The sequence below is a fragment of the Panthera onca genome, chromosome E1 (genome assembly GCF_046562875.1).
Source record: "Panthera onca isolate mPanOnc1 chromosome E1, mPanOnc1 haplotype 2, whole genome shotgun sequence".
NCBI classification, from domain to species: domain Eukaryota; kingdom Metazoa; phylum Chordata; class Mammalia; order Carnivora; family Felidae; genus Panthera; species Panthera onca.
In genome coordinates this window covers 34309330-34327134 of record NC_138352.1, presented here as the reverse complement: position 1 = coordinate 34327134, position 17805 = coordinate 34309330, and the positions used below count along the sequence as shown (strand labels likewise).

Genomic DNA, 17805 nt, shown 5'->3' with positions numbered 1-17805 from the left:
AAGCATATGCCACAAGTGTCTGGGGCAAGTGCCCTAAAATACACTCAAGGCTTATTAGCCACCTCAGTTATTTTAGCTGCATACAGGATTGGGAGGCTGCAGTAACCACCTTCTCTATGAAGGAAACACCTGGTCTAAATGCTGCTTTGATCCATACATTTTTTTTTTTTTTCCCTGTGACTTTCAGTTCACTACTCCCCATGTGGTACACCAAAAACTTTATTCTACAATGAGCTAACAGAAGTAGGACTAGTCAATTTGCTTTAGAACATCCCAGATTGAACTAGGTTATTACTTGAATCTTCACTGTCTTATGAATTAAGACTGCTTTGTACTCCTTTTCAAAATATAACTAAAAACACTGTCATTTTTGGGACTTACGCTGTTTGGTTTTACTTGAGACCTAGGAACAGATATAGGTCAATTGCCTTTAAAGGAGTCTTCGTCAGAGAAGGTAAGTTTTCCATGAGAGATTTATCTGTGAAACGTGCCCTAAATCTAAAAATCTGGCTTAAACACATAACTCTGTTCTACCTCAATTACTGCATGAAATGGTGACTCTTAAGCTCATTTGACTCTGTTTTATCCAGCTCAACTCTATCAATCCTGTTATTCAGGGGCAAATGAGCTCTCTGGAATCTTTTTTCAGGCTCCTTTATTTCCTGTTGGCTTTCATTCTGTCCATTCTGTTCCTCAGGGGGACTTCTACTACAGAACAGGCAGCTGAATGAGAAACTAAAATTCAAATCCCTGAACTCAGGGATAGACTAAATCTTAGAGTCACACCATTCCCTAGTTATATGAGATCATTTTTCTACATAATCGAGAATAAGTAAGAGTCGATTCTGTCTAAATAGAAGAGATACTCTCAGGCCAGTTATGTAACCTTTCCAAAACCTCAGTTTTCTCATCCATAAAAAGGAGCCACTAATATTATATTGGGGAGTTGGTGTGATGACTAGATATAATCCACATAAAGCACGCTGTCTGACACATAGTTAAGTAGCTCCAAAGCATCAGCACACCAGCTGATGTTTATTGACAACTATAATGTGTAGGCTTTATTTGTATTATGTAGTCTTGCAAACAGTCACCAGCAATTTAAATGGAAACTTATCTACCTATAACTCCATCAATAATATCCCTGATTACCTTAAGAAATTCAACACTAATGCATTGTAGTACTGCAATGTTGTAGATTTGGCTCTAGACTGTTACTAACTTAAGTCAATGTGTCCCTGTAAAACTCTGTTCCAATTGGCAATCTGATCCATTAAGTGTCTTCCAGAGTCTAAGAACATCTCTGAATTTTACTTGTTTACCAATGCTTAAGGCCTTCCACTATGAGAATTTGAAAACTGAACTCTTAGGTCATCTTTAACTATGAGGACCACACGAACAGATCACACAAAATCTTAAACACACAAACAGATCATATAGCATTTTCATAGAGAACTGTGCTATTTCAAATACTGCTATTCACAAAATATTGCCCTAATACTATATTTAAAAACGTTCATAGAGACATTAAAAGTCCTCTTACCACATTGCCTGTACAGATACAGGTTTGAATATGTGCACTCTGTTATCCGTTGATACACTGAACCCACTAAGGAAAAAAATGAGACAAAAATCCACAAATGAGAGTAGGTTATTTCAGTTTTGAGTTTTTGAGGTCATTTCCCAGGCTCACAACTGCTGGCTTGGTAGAAGAAATCACCAGGTTCATGTAGAAGTTAACTGGAGTATAGTTGACTTGAAAAGCTTGACTGAAAAGCTTCAACAAATTGTCTGATTTTATCTACCAAGCAAAACGAATGGACTCCCACACTGGAGTTAGGAAATTACATATAGTTTCCCAGCTGTAGCTACAGACAAACTGTTCTGCTGTATATTTCTATTTGGAAGTCTTGTGGGTTCTTAGCAAACCTGACCTGGGTTTTATAAACTGGAGCAAACATCTTGGTCTCTTGGGGACACATTCTAAAAACACCAGGAGGTGGGAGTGGAGGGTCACTGGAAGGAATTGGCACAGGAAAGGGGTTATACTGTAGGCTGACAGCTGGCAGAGGCAGCAAGAGGTTATTTGAAACAGAACATATCATCCTCTGGGAGAGCATTGCAACAGTCCCACATGCTCAGATGAAAGAGTGAGCCAACAAACTAGTTTTTCTTTGTTTGGATTCTTACTGTAGCCAGCCTAGAAGAACAGAAGTGAGAGGCCCTGGCAAGTTATATTTTTACTCCACTTTACAAAACAGAAGTTTAAAAGGACTCACTGAGTTGCTGACATGACAGTTTACTTGGGCACACTGGGCCTCCCATTCAGCTGAATGAATGGGCACTAAGATGGAACCCATCCCTTGGCTTTCTGTAGGAGAATAAAAAGGGAAAGCTCTTACCCATCACCATCCAAATGAATTAGGGTGTCACTCCAGAGAGGCAGGACTAAGCCCATGGTACAAGTGCTGCTGCAAGACAAGAAACAGTCCACAGGTTAATAATGCCTATTATTCTAGGAAGCAGTTCTTTATTAACTCTTTCAACACAAAAGATAAAGCCCCTCAGCTCTAAATTCTGGCATGTTAGGAGTGGAGGAATTTCTATCATATTACTATCAACCTAATGCATGTGCTCTGGAGCTGTATCAAACAGGTGGTTATTAGGTCCTTACATATTTAACAAAGAAAACTTATTGACTGAGCAACTTGTATTGCAATCTCGAAAGTGGCCACTGTCTAAAAATCCACATGCTGACTTGTGATTGGCAGGTTTCACCCCAAAGTCACAGCACCTAACACAACAACAAAAAAATTTCTTTTAATATTTATTTTGGGGGGGAGGGGCAGAGAGAGAGAGAGAGAGAGAGAGAGAGAGAGAATCTGAAGCAGGCTCCAGGCTCTGACCTGTGAGTATAGAGCCTGACAAGGGGCTCGAACCCATGAACTGTGAGATCATGACCTGAGCTGAAGCTGGATGCTTAACTGACTGAGCCACCCAGGCACCCTCCAAAATTTTTTCTAATGCCAAGAACTACTGCTGGTTGCTGAAGACCTCTGAATATATAATTTGCTCAAATTTAATTCTGAAGTTTATGTAGATTTACTAAACATCAGAACACATTCAATTGTCTAAAAGAGAAAGGGAATTAAAATATGTAAAAAAGTAATTGTTAATGGTTTGTGATCAAGTTAGAGAGAAAAAATAGACACAATGCAACTTAAATAAAACAGAGCCTGGTGACAGTGCACTGAACTAGACCAGCACTGCTGAGATGCAGAGCGAATAGGAATGTTAACAAACCAACCAAAGGACAGCCCTAGTATACTGAAATCCTATTTAAGTCACATATTAACTCAGGGAGGAAATTAGCTTTAAGTTAAGGGAATAGGTTGGGATAGAAAGCCATAGGTTCTCAGGGTGCCTGGGTGGCCCAGTTGGCTAAGTATCCGACTCTGGCTCAGGTCATGATCTCACAGTTTGTGAGTTTGAGCCCCATGTTGGGCTCTGTGCTGACAGCTGAGGGCCTGGAACCTGCTTCTGATTCTGTGTCTCCCTCTCTCTCTGCCTCTCCCCCACTTGTGCTCTGTCTCTCTGTCTCTCTCTCTCAAAAAAATAAAATGTAAAAAAAGAAAAAATTAAAAAAAAAAAAAAGAAAGAAAGCCATGGGTTCTCAATTGTGTCTCTATTGCACCACTTCTCTGTAGTCTTCCCCGGACCTCTGCCACTTTCTCTCCTTAAGGTTGCCATAAGCCAATTTCCCCTTCCATCCAGTCTCCCAAAGGCTTTGACGCCCTCTCCCTGCCAATGTATCTAGAAGAGCAGCATGGTATAGAAGGAACCGTACATATGGGAGGCAGAACAGCAAATTATGGTTGAGAGCACGGGCTCTGGAGTCACATGGGCTCTGGAACCTAGATTCTGGCACTAACTGTATAATTTTAGGCAAATTATTTAATTGCTTTGTGCTCCAGTTTTCTCATCTATAAAACCAAAAACACCTTCTTTTGAAGATTAAATAACACACTAAAAATGTGTATCACAGTACCAAAACATAACAAAACACTTACACTGTATCAAAATATCTGGATTTGATCTCCTTCGGTATTTCAATTCTTTTTGGTAAGTTATTTACCCTCTCTGTCTTAATTCCTTCATCTTAAAATGCAGGTAACAAAACCTACTTTCATAGAGTTATCATAAATATTTTAAGTATTTAAAGTGAAACAATACATATGAATAGTCACATAAAACAAATGCTGAGTATGAATTTTTGGTGAGTGTTCTAATACAACTGAAAGTGGGGGCATGGAGAGACAGGAAACATCACAAAGATGCAGTGAAAACAACATGAAGAATATCAAGCTTTGACTGTTGGGAGTCAGTGCAGGGCTGACCAAGGCCATTCCCTAGGTGGGCTGTGTCTAATGCTTTGCACTGTGCTTGCTGGTCTGTGTTACTCAGTGCTCCCTCCACTAATGATTCCAGAGTTCAGGAGAGTCAAATCAAGATTGCAACAGCTTATCCACATTGGAAGGCTGGGCCTGAACTCCAGACACACAGCTATCATGCTAGAGTCCAGGGGGGAGGAAGACAACTCTACCACTATTTTCATTGAGAAGATGAGATGAGCACAAGTAAAACTTGTTTTGAAAATGGTGTCCTCAGATGGAGTGGGGTTATTTTCAGAGTAGTTCCTTTTTCCTTCTTTTCTTTTTCTTTTTGAAGTGAGTGCCTAGCCAGGTTCTCAGCAACAAGTATAGTTTGGGTATAAACACAAAACGTTTATAGCCTAGTGACAAATCTTGACATTAAGTAACTACAGAAGAGGATGCAGAGGTCTAAAAGAGTGTGATATATGAGCTTGTGATCAAACACCAGTTAAACTTTGGACAAGAGGCAGTGATATGTAGGAATCAAACATCACATTTTCAGCTTATATTCAGGCCAGGCTCCTTCTTTACATTAAGAAATAGCTTTTTCACATGATAGGAAAGACAGGCCTGAATTAGGCACACCTAGTATTTTTTATCTAGTTTACCTTGAGTTTCATGAGATTTTTCTCCTTTAGAGTATAGGTACTTATTTTAGTACTCATCCCATTCAACAAATATTTATCGAGTGCCTATTTGTACCAGACATTTCAAGGTGTTGGGGGTTCAAAGGAAAATTACAAAATGACACCAAAAAGCTCTATTATTTTATAATTTGAAATATATTCAATGCAATTTGGAAACCAAGGTTACACTGTATATTAAATATTTGTTATGTTTTCACTCTTATGTGGATCCTGAGAAACTTAACAGAAGACCATGGGGGAGGGGAAGGAAAAAAAAAAAGAGAGGGAGAGAGCCAAACCATAAGGGACTCTTAAAAACTGAGAATAAACTGAGGGTTGATGGGGGGTGGGAGGGAGGGGAGGGTGGGTGATGGGCATTGAGGAAGGCACCTTTTGGGATGAGCACTGGGTGTTGTATGGAAACCAGTTTGACAATTTCATATTAAATAAAAATGTCTTCCTTGAAATATAACACAATACTGAAAGAACTTGTAAACAGGCTAAATGAATTGGCATATCATATCTTGGGGACTATTTGGGAAGATATGTCTGTCATAAACAATCGGTTCTACTTTGGTTTAGTGCTATTTTGAAACATGAACTTTTTATATTCTCTGATATAAAATGATACAAATTCCTTCAACAGCAGTTGAGCTAGAAATGATACTAGATTACCTGAGTGCCAGTATTCTGAAGTGGGCAGCACTTTTTTTTATTATCCAAGGAGATTAATCAAACAGAAGATGGGAATTCATAATACTGAGGTTACCAAACAGAATGAAAACTAGTTTCTATAGCTTTTCACATTACATTCTGTCTTCCATAAAATAAAATTTTCTTTTGTTAGTCAGATGTGATTCAGGCAGGACCATTACTGAAGACAGATGAAATTCACTGAGGATAAATTATTGGGCACCCATATTAATAAGCATTCTTTATGATTTCTGGGAACATTTGGAACAAAGTAAAAGAGGTAAGATTACACAGCTCATTTCTCACATGCTGAGTCAGGAGAATCTGAAGTTGTTGCCTTGGATCCCTAGGGGAAGACTCAAGTATAAGTTTCCACGCAATCCCAGTTCCTGTTTTATGGGGTTTCTAAGAGAAGAATCAGGAAGAACCAAAGGAAATAAGATATAGAGTAGCACTGCCCAACTGAACTTTCTGCAACAATGGAAATGTTCTGTACATGTACTGTCCAATATGGCAGCCACTAGCCACATATAGCCAAAGTACTTGAAATGTGGCTAGTTGTGACTGAGGGACTGACATTTAAATTTTGTTTAATTTTAACTTATTTAAATGGTCACAAAGTGGTTAGTGGCTACTGTATGGGACAGCGCAGATCTAGAGAGAGAAAAGTCCAAATCAGAGGTCTTAAAATACTAATGATGTAGGCAAGGTAGGTAGTTAAAAGGATAAATGCTTACTTTCTGAAAGGTCTATTGCTTAGCTAATACCAGAGGTTAAATCCATGCAGGAGAAAACCGAAATGTGGTTTATAAACCTGTGTAATTTCAGAGCATACAATTAAAGGCTGTAAGAGTTATACAAGGTAACAACTCTGGCCTCGTGAAACCACAAATAACTTTCAGGTTGACTGTACAAGTGTAGGTAAACACTTGTTTGGGAAACCTAATGACAAATGTGATTTTTTTCTTCCCAAGATCAGGACAATTAGAATCACTCCCTGTCTTCTCTTTGTGGCTAAATTCTCCCAGGCCCGGATCACACTGCCAGCTACTCCACAGTTCCATTCTAGTCCTGAACCAGGAAGTCAATGCTTTGAGACATCTGGCAGGATTTCCTGAGGCTTATTATCTGGAGTGCAAAGATCTGCTTAGCCACATTCCACAGTCTTCTCAAGGTTTCTCCAGAAGAAGTGGGAAAATAAAAAAGGAAAGCAATAAACCTTACGGACACAAAAGAGCCAGGTTCTGAGTGGTGTATGGTATCTTTAAATATAGGATGCAAAGTACTGCTAAAGCCAAAGGTGCAAGATTATAAAAGGTTCTGTTCTGAGTTTAAAGAATCAATTCCTCCCAACCCTGCCCTTCTACCTCAGAAGCAGGAAAAAGGAAGTAAAACATTTGGTAAAAGCAAGGTGTAAGGCCAAGAATAAATAGAAGAGATTGCAGTTAAAGTGGGCTCTCTTTGAACCCAAGACCCACTGGTGCACTATATTAAAGGGTACGTGCCCTAGAATCAGCAATGTGAATCATTACTGCTTAAAATAGAGTTAACTACAAAGAAAAGGTAGCTTTTTATTCCTGGAGACTGAAGTTTAAATCATTTGCTTTATATTCATTACCACCTAAGGGTAGAGGAAGGTGAGGAATAGGTGATAAATTAGGAACACAATCAAAGACATTCACTAATCATTTTCATCCCTCAAGATTGTATGGCTAAGATAACTTTTGTGCTCCCTAGTTTTAGGCATTGACCTTTAAGAATAGAATTGGCAAAATATGTTTTTGTAATAACTCAAAAGGCAACTGGAATAGGTTATTTAAAAAGGAGTCTTCTCATCCTCCTTTTGGGGTACCGTACCTGTCATTAGAAGAGAAATCCATTCCTAGGACGATGCTTTCTTCAGTGTCTTGTCTACCATTAGTTGAAACCACTACCATATAGCGTGTTCTATTCTGGTAAGTACTTTCTAGTCTTACAGCCTGGAAGATAACAGACAACAGATACGTTAGGAAATTTAGAAGGTTAGTTGTAGATCATTCAACCTTTTTTATATCAGCATCTTACAGCATGCTCAGGAAGACTTAAATTCACATCCCAGCTCATGTATTAACTATGAAACCTTCAGTAAGTTACTAAATTAACTGGAGGGAGATATAATAATACCTACCCCCATTGGATCATAAGAATCACATGAAATAATGCATGTAAAACACAGTGCTTGGCATAGAGTAAAAGCTCTATAAATATTTGCTACTAGCATTTATAATAACAACTACCAGGGCATGTTCTAAAGATCGAAGAGGGAAATGTGAGTTGTATGAATGTGAGCACCGGACTCATAGATGCAAGTTGCAGAAACAATTTCAATACAAAGCAAGCTATTAATATATAAGAGGAGTGTACTCAATTGAAAGATTATACACTATGAGATTTCCTTCTTTAGTTTTAGTGATAAAGACATTGCTTTTTCAGAGGCTTATATTATTTTTTTGTTAAAAATTTTATTTATTGCTTGTTTATAGTACTTTAAACGGGCCTTCCAAAAATTTGAATATGGACAGGATATTAAATGATATTAAGGATTTACTGTTAGTGTGATAATGGCACTGTGGTTATGCTTTCTTCTTAAGTATCTAGAGTAAAATGACATGGTGTCCAAGTTTTACTTTAAAATGTTCCAACAATGGGAAGCAACCAAGATGTCCTTCAGTAGGTGAATAAACTAAATACATACAAAGGAATATTATTCAGCACTAAAAAGAAATGAGCTATAAAGTCATGAAAAGACATGGAGGAATCTTAAATGCATATTACTTTGTGTGAGGAGCCAATCTAAAGAGGCTACATATTATATGATTCGAACTATATGACATTCTATAAAGGGCAAAACTATGGAGTCAGTAAAAAGATATGTAGTTGCCAGGGTGTAGGGGAGTACAGAAGTTTTTAGAGCCATGAAACTACTCTGTAGGATACCAAAGTGATGGATACATGTCATTATACATTTGTCAAAACCCACAGAATGTACAACACCAAGACTGAACCCTAAGGTAAACTTTGACTTTGAGTAATAATGATGTGTCAATCAATGTAGGTCCATCAATTGTAACAAATGGGGCAGGCTATGAAAGAATGGAGACAGAGAATATATGGGAAATCTCTACCTTCTGTTCACTTTTCCTAAAACTGCTAAAAAAAAAAAAAAAAGGCCATTAAAATTTTTGTTAAGAGGGCACTTCTTGGGGCGCCTGGGTGGCTCAGTCAGTTGAGTATCCGACTTCGGCTCAGGTCATGATCTCAGAGTCTGTGAGTTCGAGCCCTGCATCGGGCTCCGTGCTGACAGCTCAGAGCCTGGAGCCTGTTTCGGATTCTGTGTCTCCCTCTCTCTCTGACCCTCCCCCGTTCATGCTCTGTCTCTTTCTATCTCAAAAATAAATAAATGTTAAAAAAAAAAAAATTAAAAAAAAAAAGAGGGCACATCTTATGTTATAACAATAAATAATAACAATTATTATAATAAAGAGGGTTGGGGGAGACTTTGGGAAATGATAGAGATGTTTATGGCATAGATTGTGGTGATGGTTTCATGGATGTATACTTATCTCCAAACTCATCCAGTTGTACATATTAAATATGCACAACTTTTTGAAGATCAATTATGCCTCAATAAAGCAATTTAACAAAATTTTCCAATAAAGATGGGGGCCTGGCTGGCTCAGTCAGTAGAGCATGTGACTCTAGATCTCAGGGTCATGAGTTCAAACCCCACATTGGGCACAGAGTTGAAGCTTAAAAAAATAAAAATTCCAACAAAGAAAGAAAAAAATGTGGGGGTGGGGTGGGAAACATGAAAAAAATGGCTTCCAGTTAACATCCATTCAAATATTACTATACATTTACTGCATATATAATCAGAGCCAAGTGCTAAAGATTCAACGGTAGAAGAAAGACACCATCCTTGCCCTTGCAGAGTGCATAGTCTAGTTTGCTCTTCTCTTTTTTTTTTTTTTTAAATTTTTTTTTTTTAACATTTATTTTTGAGACAGAGAGAGACAGAGCATGAACAGGGGAGGAGCAGAGAGAGAGGGAGACACAGAATCTGAAACAGGCTCCAAGCTCTGAGCTGTCAACACAGAGCCCGACGCGGGGCTCGAACTCACAGACTGTGAGATCATGACCTGAGCTGAAGTCGGACGCTTAACCGACCAAGCCACCCAGGCGCCCCTCTTTATTTGTTTTAATAAAAATCCAGGAAACTGCACTGGAGGCAATTTACTCTGTATAAAATACCCACCATTCCTTATCTTTCCTTATCTCATAAGAGACACAGAGTTCCAATCCCATCAACTAGCTCAAGATATCTGTCAGAAATTTGACAGAAATTTCTATTTGGGATTCTTTCAGTGCTTCTCTTGGAGTTTCCTTTCCCTCAATTCTGTCACTAATCCAAAAGTAGCCATGCAAAGAGAAAAAGAAATGCAGTCACACAGCTTAAGTGAGCCATTTAGCAAGGCAGAGAGAGGTAAGACTCACTGCCATGGCTACCTTTTTGTCTCTAATCCGATACAACTAGGAAAAGTTAGGGAAGCACAAATGGCAAAAGTGGCCATATTAAAGCTTGTTTCTAATAAGAGCTGATACAACAAGAATGTAACATCCACCATTCTGATTCCAAGTATGCAAGGTTGAGAGAGCTGTACTGCTAACTTTATGTTCCACAAAGCAACAGAGCATTTCAAATCAAATTCATTTGTGAGAAGCTAAGAACTAATACTTAAATGGACAAAGGCCTAACAGAGGGCTGGGCCAAACGAGCATTATACACATATAGCTATGGATAGGAGTAAATGCACATGAGGAGACTGGAAGGCAGCATCAACACTCTGATTCTAGGAACACAACACAGAATATTAAACTAATCAGAAACCAGGTACAGGTAAACTAGAATTTTTTATCAACAAGAGCTCATATATTATTACATACCTAAACTTGGGCTTGCCTTGGCAAGCTCTGAGCTAACTGTTCAGTTTCCTAAATATGTTAGAGGCTCTTTCATCCTCTGTCAAGGCTCAAATACATACAGAATGGGAACAACTGAACTGTGCTCCTGAAATTTATCCACAGCTTCTACACCAACCAGTGGCTAAGCTGAAACAAATAAAAGGAAAAAACAAATAACCTCCACAAACATTACCTATCATACAAGTTATGAGACTAAGTTAGCAGGTGGGCAGCAAGAGTTTCTTTGGGATATTCAGGGTAAACATTAGTTGTCTTAAAAAAATTTTTAATGTTTATTTTTTCAAAGAGAGAGAGAGAGAGAGAGAGAGAGAGAGAGAGAGAGAACGAACGAACACACAGGCTGGGGAGGGAGAGAGGGAGGCACAGAATCTAAAGCAGGCTCCAGGCTCTGAGTTGTCAGCACAGAGCCCAACACGGGGCTCAAACCCACGAGCCACAAGGTCATGACCTGAGCTGAAGTCGGACGCCTAACCAACTGAGCAACCCAGGTGCCCCATTAGTTCTCTTTTGTAAATGTGAGGGGTTTATTTATTCATAACATCAAGAGAATTTCAAACATTTGGCCTTCCCTTGCTTATTAATATAATCATAACATCAGACCCCAAACCTAATGGGAAATGCTGATTTCCCATTTTATACTGATTTAGGATTAAGTAATAGGTACATCTCAGATTTCTTCAATTCTAGGCTTTTTAGATGGCAGAAAGGCACTTAGAGGCCTAGGGTTTGATCTCGGACCTCTAGAGAGTATCTGTGTAATTGCTAATACGTTTTTGTTTGTTTGTTTTTTATTTTTTTGAGATCTATTTTTAGGCAATCTCTACACCCAATGTGGGGTTCAAACTTACAGCCCTGAGACCAAGGGTTACATGCTCTATCGACTGCGCCAGCCAGGTGCCCCAACTAATTCTTACTAAAAGGAAGTGGTGCTTTAATCAGGAAGTCAGAAGCCATTAACACTTATATACTCAAGAAGGTTGAGATGAAAGCTTTTATAGAAAAAATTGCAATGCTGAGGATGGACTCAAGGTTTTAAATTTCCTTTCAAAGTTCAAGATTCTAGGTTATGGAATTAAAAATTTAAGAGCCACAGCATAAAGAAAAACCCAATACCCACCTGGGTTTGAAGTTTATTTCATACTCTTCTGTTGGGAAGAAGATTGACAAAATCTAATAATGTAATTTAACCCAACAAGTTAATCAGAGAAATGTAATTTAAAATGGCAGTTTTTTACATAATTCCCTAATATTGGAATTGGCAGTAATTCGCGCATTTCCTTAGTTTCCAACATTTACATGGAATAGATGACTAGAATAAGACAACAATTCAGATGCATTTGATCAACTAAAGTTCTCACTGAAAAGAATACCACTGAAATTTATTCTAATTGTCCAGCCAAAACAATATTTTAAATTTCAAAACTTGGCAATAATAGCAACTGAGAAAATTATTCCAAGAAAGTCCATTTATTGCCTAAAGTTGAAATCTTGTTACAAGTTTCAGGTGAACTGGATTCAGCAATCTGAGGACTGGGGTAGGTCTGAGAAGTCACCTGCCTCTGCTTTATTTCTGAGAGATAAGAACTCAACCTGTTTGCAAAGCTCATCTATCAAAGAATGATGTTAAAATTTCTCTCAGTAACTAATTTAAATTTTTAATCTCATTATAAGCAGTTCACAAACACCACCTGGTAAAATAACTTCTGTCTTCAGTATCATCCAACATCAAGAAATACTATTCCTTAAGCTTATACTGCACCTTTGCCTTTAATTTCTTTTTACTAAGAGTCTTAAATCATGCCACTGCATGCAATGTTTATCCTCAAGGAAGCCACATTATAAAGTCCCAATGTCTAGACAGGCAGCTCACCCAATCCATCAGAGAGAAAGGTTTCAAAAGTATGTAAATATTAAATTCTAGCCAAAAGAACAAAGCAAAGTCAATATATAAAATTAAAATAGACTTCAGATGTGATACTAATAAACTAAAGAACATTGTTTTCAAAAGAAACAGAGCTTGAGGGAGTCTCAGGATTTTATTCCTTCAGTCTATCTCTATGAAATTCTTCAATTAAAAAAATCTATGTATTATATTCTTTGTAGCCATTAAAAACAGATTTATTTGCTGACACGGAAAGATATCTATAATAAAGTGTGAAGAAAGCAGGTTATAAGACAGCATTTATATTTTTTCTATTTCATCTTTAAAAATGTTTATTTATTGATTTTGAGAGAGAAAGAACGCAAGCAGAGAAGGGGCAGAGAGAGAATCCCAAGCAGGCTTGGCACTGACAACACAGAGCCCAATGCAGGGCTCAATCTCACAAACTGAGATCAGGACCTGAGTTGAAATCAAGAGTTGGATGCTTGACAGAGTGAGCCACCCAAGGAGCCCCTTATCTCATTTTTGTAAAAAAAAAAAAAAAAAAAAAAGGTGCTTTGACATATACTCTTTTCCCCTTTTATTATTATTATTTTTTAATATTTATTTATTTTTGAGAGAGAGGGAGACAGAGTGCAAGAGGGGGAGGGGCAGAGAGAGAGGGAGACACAGACTCTGAAGCAGGCTCCAGGCTCCAAGATGTTAGCACAGAGCCTGCTGCAGGGCTCCAACTCACAAACCATGAGATCATGACCTGAGCTGAAGTGAGATGCTTAGCCAACTGAGCCACCCAGGCACCCCTCTCTTTTCCTTTTAATTCTAAGCTCAGATCAAGTGTAAGAAGCCTTCATTGTTTGTTTGTTTGTTTGTTTGTTTTTTATTAATCTTTTTTTTTTTAATTTATTTTTGGGACAGAGAGAGACAGAGCATGAACGGGGGAGGGGCAGAGAGAGAGGGAGACACAGAATCGGAAACAGGCTCCAGGCTCCGAGCCATCAGCCCAGAGCCCGACGCGGGGCTCGAACTCACGGACCGCGAGATCGTGACCTGGCTGAAGTCGGACGCTTAACCGACTGCGCCACCCAGGCGCCCCTGTTTGTTTGTTTTTTTAATAGTTTTCTTTCTTTTATTTATTTTGAGAGAGAGAGAGAGAGAGAGAGAGAGCGAGCACATGCACAAGGGAGGGGCAGAGAGAGGTGGGGAGGAGAGAATCCCAAGCAGGCTTCATACTGTCAGCATGGAGCCGGATGCAGGGCTCGAACTCATGAATCGTGAGATCATGAGTCAGATGCTTAGCTGACTGAGCCACCTAGGCCCCCCCGAAACCTTCATAGTTATAAAGGTCAGTAGTAAAACCTTTTCGTTACTCAAAACTGATTAGCCTTTCATATACACACATTTCCCCTAATTTCATTCATCCATGAGCAAGTTGTCAGTTACTCACTGTCACTTTTTTTTCAAATGTATTTGTTTTGAGAAAGAGAGAGAGAGACAGCATGAGCAGGGGAGGGGCAGAGAGAGCGAGAGCGAGAGCGAGAGCGAGAGAGAGAGAGAGAGAGAGAGAGAGAGAATGAGAACGAATGAATCCCAAGCAGGCTCTGTGCTGCCAGTGCAGAGCCTGACTCGGGGCTCAAACTCACAAACTGTGAGATCATGACCTAAGCTGAAACCAAGATCACACATCAGGGAGACTAGTAGGTTTTCTGATACTCAGATTTGGCTATTTTTATCATTGATCCACTTCAGCAAGAGCAGAGTCAGAGAATCTGACACATACTTTTATATATACACATAAGACTGGAAGGATGCTTATCCAAATTACTAAGAATTGTTTTTTCAGAGTGTAAGATACAAAGTGATTTTTACTTTCTTCCTTATACCTTTCTGTTTGTATGATTTTTAAAACTTTTGTATTTAGAAAAAATAAACCCATTTTCATTCTGAGCAACTATCAATGAACTATAAAAAACAAAACCAAAAAACTCCTTATTTTCTTAAACTCTTCTACAAAGTGAAAGTACTAAAAAACATCTCCCTGTATCTTATGAGCACCTTACCTCTAGTAAAGAACATTGAACTTCAAATGTTAAGAAAGTTTTTTATTTCCCAGTCTTTTTTTTTTTTTTTTTTAACGTTTATTTATTATTGAGAGACAGAGAGACACACAGAAGTGTGAGCAGGAGAGGGGTAGAGAGAGGAGGAGACACGGAATCCGAAGCAGGCTCCAGGCTCTGAGCTGTCGGCACAGAGCCTGATGTGGGGCTTGAACCCACAAATGTGAGATCACAACTTAAGCCCAAGGCAGACACTTAACTGAGCCCCCCAGGTACCCCCCGTTCCAGTCCATTTTATGTTAAATGGGTCTTTGATAATGTGCAAGAATACCAAAAAACCCACTGTCTTTATTTTATCAGCTACAGTTTTCCTAAGTACTGAAGTTAATGCTTGAGACTGTATTTGGAATGCAGAGCTTCCCTGAAGGAAAAACTGGTTCACTCTTACTTTCAATGCTAAAGCAAAATGTGGGATTTGGTGCCTCTATTTGTTGTTTGGTTACTGAAAAAATAAAGGCAGGGCTTTCAGTTGACTATCAAACTTTTAACCTTATGTACAAGTCCCAGGATGAGAATTTTAGCATTCCAAATTTAACTCAAAACAAAAGGCCTTGCTTTGAGTCTACAAATGCTCCTTTCAGTTAGAAAAGTGCTAATTTGTCCAAAGTCACACAATGTATTCACTCATTTTCTTGAAGATGACTCACTCAATAATCTGAAACATAATGACTATGTGTTTGTAACAATTCAAAACAACTGTAAAATGGCTGGTCATTTAAACTGAATTAATTCAGAGGCATCAGTTACATTTTCTGAATTTGTATTTTATAAATGTAAAGCAGCTGAAGTTGCACATTTTAGCAGGGGAAGAAAAACAGTTAATTGCCAACTCTGCCTTCCTAACTGCTTCCTTAATGCTCTCCTGTGGTTAAAATTATTTTAACATTTAGAGGTACATTCTAAACTCCAGAAGGTTATCAAAGAGAAAAAGATAAAGTAAGTGATGACAGACCTCAACTTTAGCTCTACCAAACCACAGAAGTTTTGGAAACTATAAACAAATATATCTAATGGACATCTAGTACGTGCAAGTGACCATTATTATGGGTTCTAGAGGAGGTGTTCTCAAAGTGTGACTCCTGGATCAGCAGCAACAACATCACTCGAAAACTTGTTAAAAATGCAAATTATCACTGCCTACCCCTTCCCAAATCAAACATTGTGGAGTCCAGCAAATGGCAGTTCAACAAAGCTTTGCAGGTGATTCTGATGGGCTCCAAGGTTTGAGTATCTGCTTTCAAGCATCTAAAAAAAATTTGTTTTTACATTTATTTATTTTTGATAGAGAGAGACAGAGCACAAGTTGGGGAGGGGCAGAGACAGAAGGAAACACAGAATCCGAAGCAGGCTCCAGGCTCCGAGCCGTCAGCACAAGCCTGATGTAGGGCTTGAACTCACAAACCACGAGACCATGACCTGAGCCGAGGTTGGACGCTTAACTGACTGAGCCACCCAGGTGCCCCCGCTTTAGAGCATTTTTGCTGTAAGAGCTGTACCCCACTTTGTTCAATTATAAATAAGTGTTAAGATAGAAGTATATAAAAATATAGACAGGATTTACATAAATGTATGATGTGATTTTCAGATTAGGACATCAAATAATGATGTAAGGATTTATTTCATATTCTTTCAATTTCAAAGGAAGTTTCTCAAAAAAATTGGTGGTCATTTTAAGGTGACAGAGGTAGCATCTGAGAGGACAAAATGACCTAATTTAAACACAGAACAAATAAGTGAATGAAAAATCAGTTAATCACTAGAGAGTTCAGAGACCTGATCATCAATTTTCCATTTACTCTTGTATTCTACTTATTATCTCTCTCCCCGTTCAGACAGCAGAGATCAACTATTTGAACTGAACGTGCCAGTAGAAACCCACTTTCCAAGTTACCACCCAACCTAGAAAGGCCCATCATCACATGCTTGGATTACTGCAATAACTGCTTAGTGGTCCCCCATGACTTAAATGGCTTCTTCCACCCCACTATTCTGTATTAGATTCTGAGGAATCTTTCTCTCTCTCTTTCTCTCTCTTTTAGATGTAATCTCTACACCCAATGTGGGCTCAAACTCAAAACCCAGAGATCAAGAGTCAGATGCTTTACTGACTGAGCCAGCCAGGCACCCCTCTCAAATACTATAGCTGTTCCATCGAATTCCTTGCTCAGAACCCTGTAATGTTTCATTACTGCTTACTGAGGTACTACCTCCAAGTATTAATCTAGACAGTCAGATAGGGAATGTAAATGAGAGAAGGAGGCCACATGAAAACTAAATGGGTAAAAATGCTCTTCACTTTTCTTAAAGAAACATACTCATCCCATTTTTGTTTTCCTACTTGAATTAAAGTTCTACACTACAAGAAAACGGTGAAGATATGATGACAAATGGAGATACCTGGCTTCAGTGCCTAGAAGACCAGAGGATATGTGGGGATTATGGTAAATTAAGAGCCTGGGCCATACCAATGCCTGCTCCTCCAGGTCTAGCAAGTTTTGTCATGTGAGAAAAAGGTTCCAGTGTTGCCAGATTTTTAGATTTTTGAGGACAAGCCTCAAGTATTGATTTTTATGTGAAATCATTCAACTTTAAAATTCTGGCTTGGAGTCAAAAACACTACCCCTGTGGTCCAAACAAAACATATCTGCCAATTTGAGACCTCTAGTATGGAGCATTAAGGTCCTATTTGCCTGCCTTTTTTCTGGTATTTTATCTTCCTTATAGTAACAATAATCCCCAGATTTAGGCAGCAATACGCTTTCATGTCTACTTGGTCCTCTTAACTGTGAGAGGCAGAAAGGAGATGGACTCAAACAAACTAAGTAACTTGTCCAACATCACATGATTAGTAACAGCCGAAGCCCAGGTCTCCTGACTCAGAGACCAGCACAAATCCCTGGTCCTTTTACTCTCTCCTTGTCCCTTCTTAACACGTGTGCTTTTGCTTTGTCATGTCCTCATCTAGAAGGACTGTCTTCTTTTCTGCTAATGTAAATCCATCATCATTCAAGACCCAGCTCAAGCTTTACTGTATA

At 38.7% G+C, this 17805-nt stretch overlaps 1 protein-coding gene and 1 non-coding gene across 8 annotated transcripts in view; both read right to left on the bottom strand.

Moving 5' to 3' along the window:
* SSH2 (slingshot protein phosphatase 2) overlaps positions 1-17805 on the bottom strand; it is a 256836-nt gene that overhangs the window by 44932 nt on the left and 194099 nt on the right. For 5 of the 7 annotated variants that reach the window (XM_060647808.3, XM_060647811.3, XM_060647804.3 and 2 more), the window contains 3 exons: positions 7610-7731; positions 2403-2471; positions 1544-1609 (listed from right to left, as the gene is read on the bottom strand). In XM_060647808.3, coding sequence (XP_060503791.2) covers positions 1544-1609; positions 2403-2471; positions 7610-7731 — 257 coding nt within the window. Of the gene's footprint in view, positions 1-596; positions 607-1543; positions 1610-2402; positions 2472-7609; positions 7732-17805 lie in introns of all 7 variants that reach the window. The other 2 variants (XM_081791195.1, XM_060647805.3) reach the window with 2 other exon arrangements.
* Positions 14314-14394, bottom strand: LOC132688676 (small nucleolar RNA U2-19). Its single transcript, XR_009614655.1, has one exon. It is a non-coding gene; the product is annotated as a small nucleolar RNA U2-19 (small nucleolar RNA).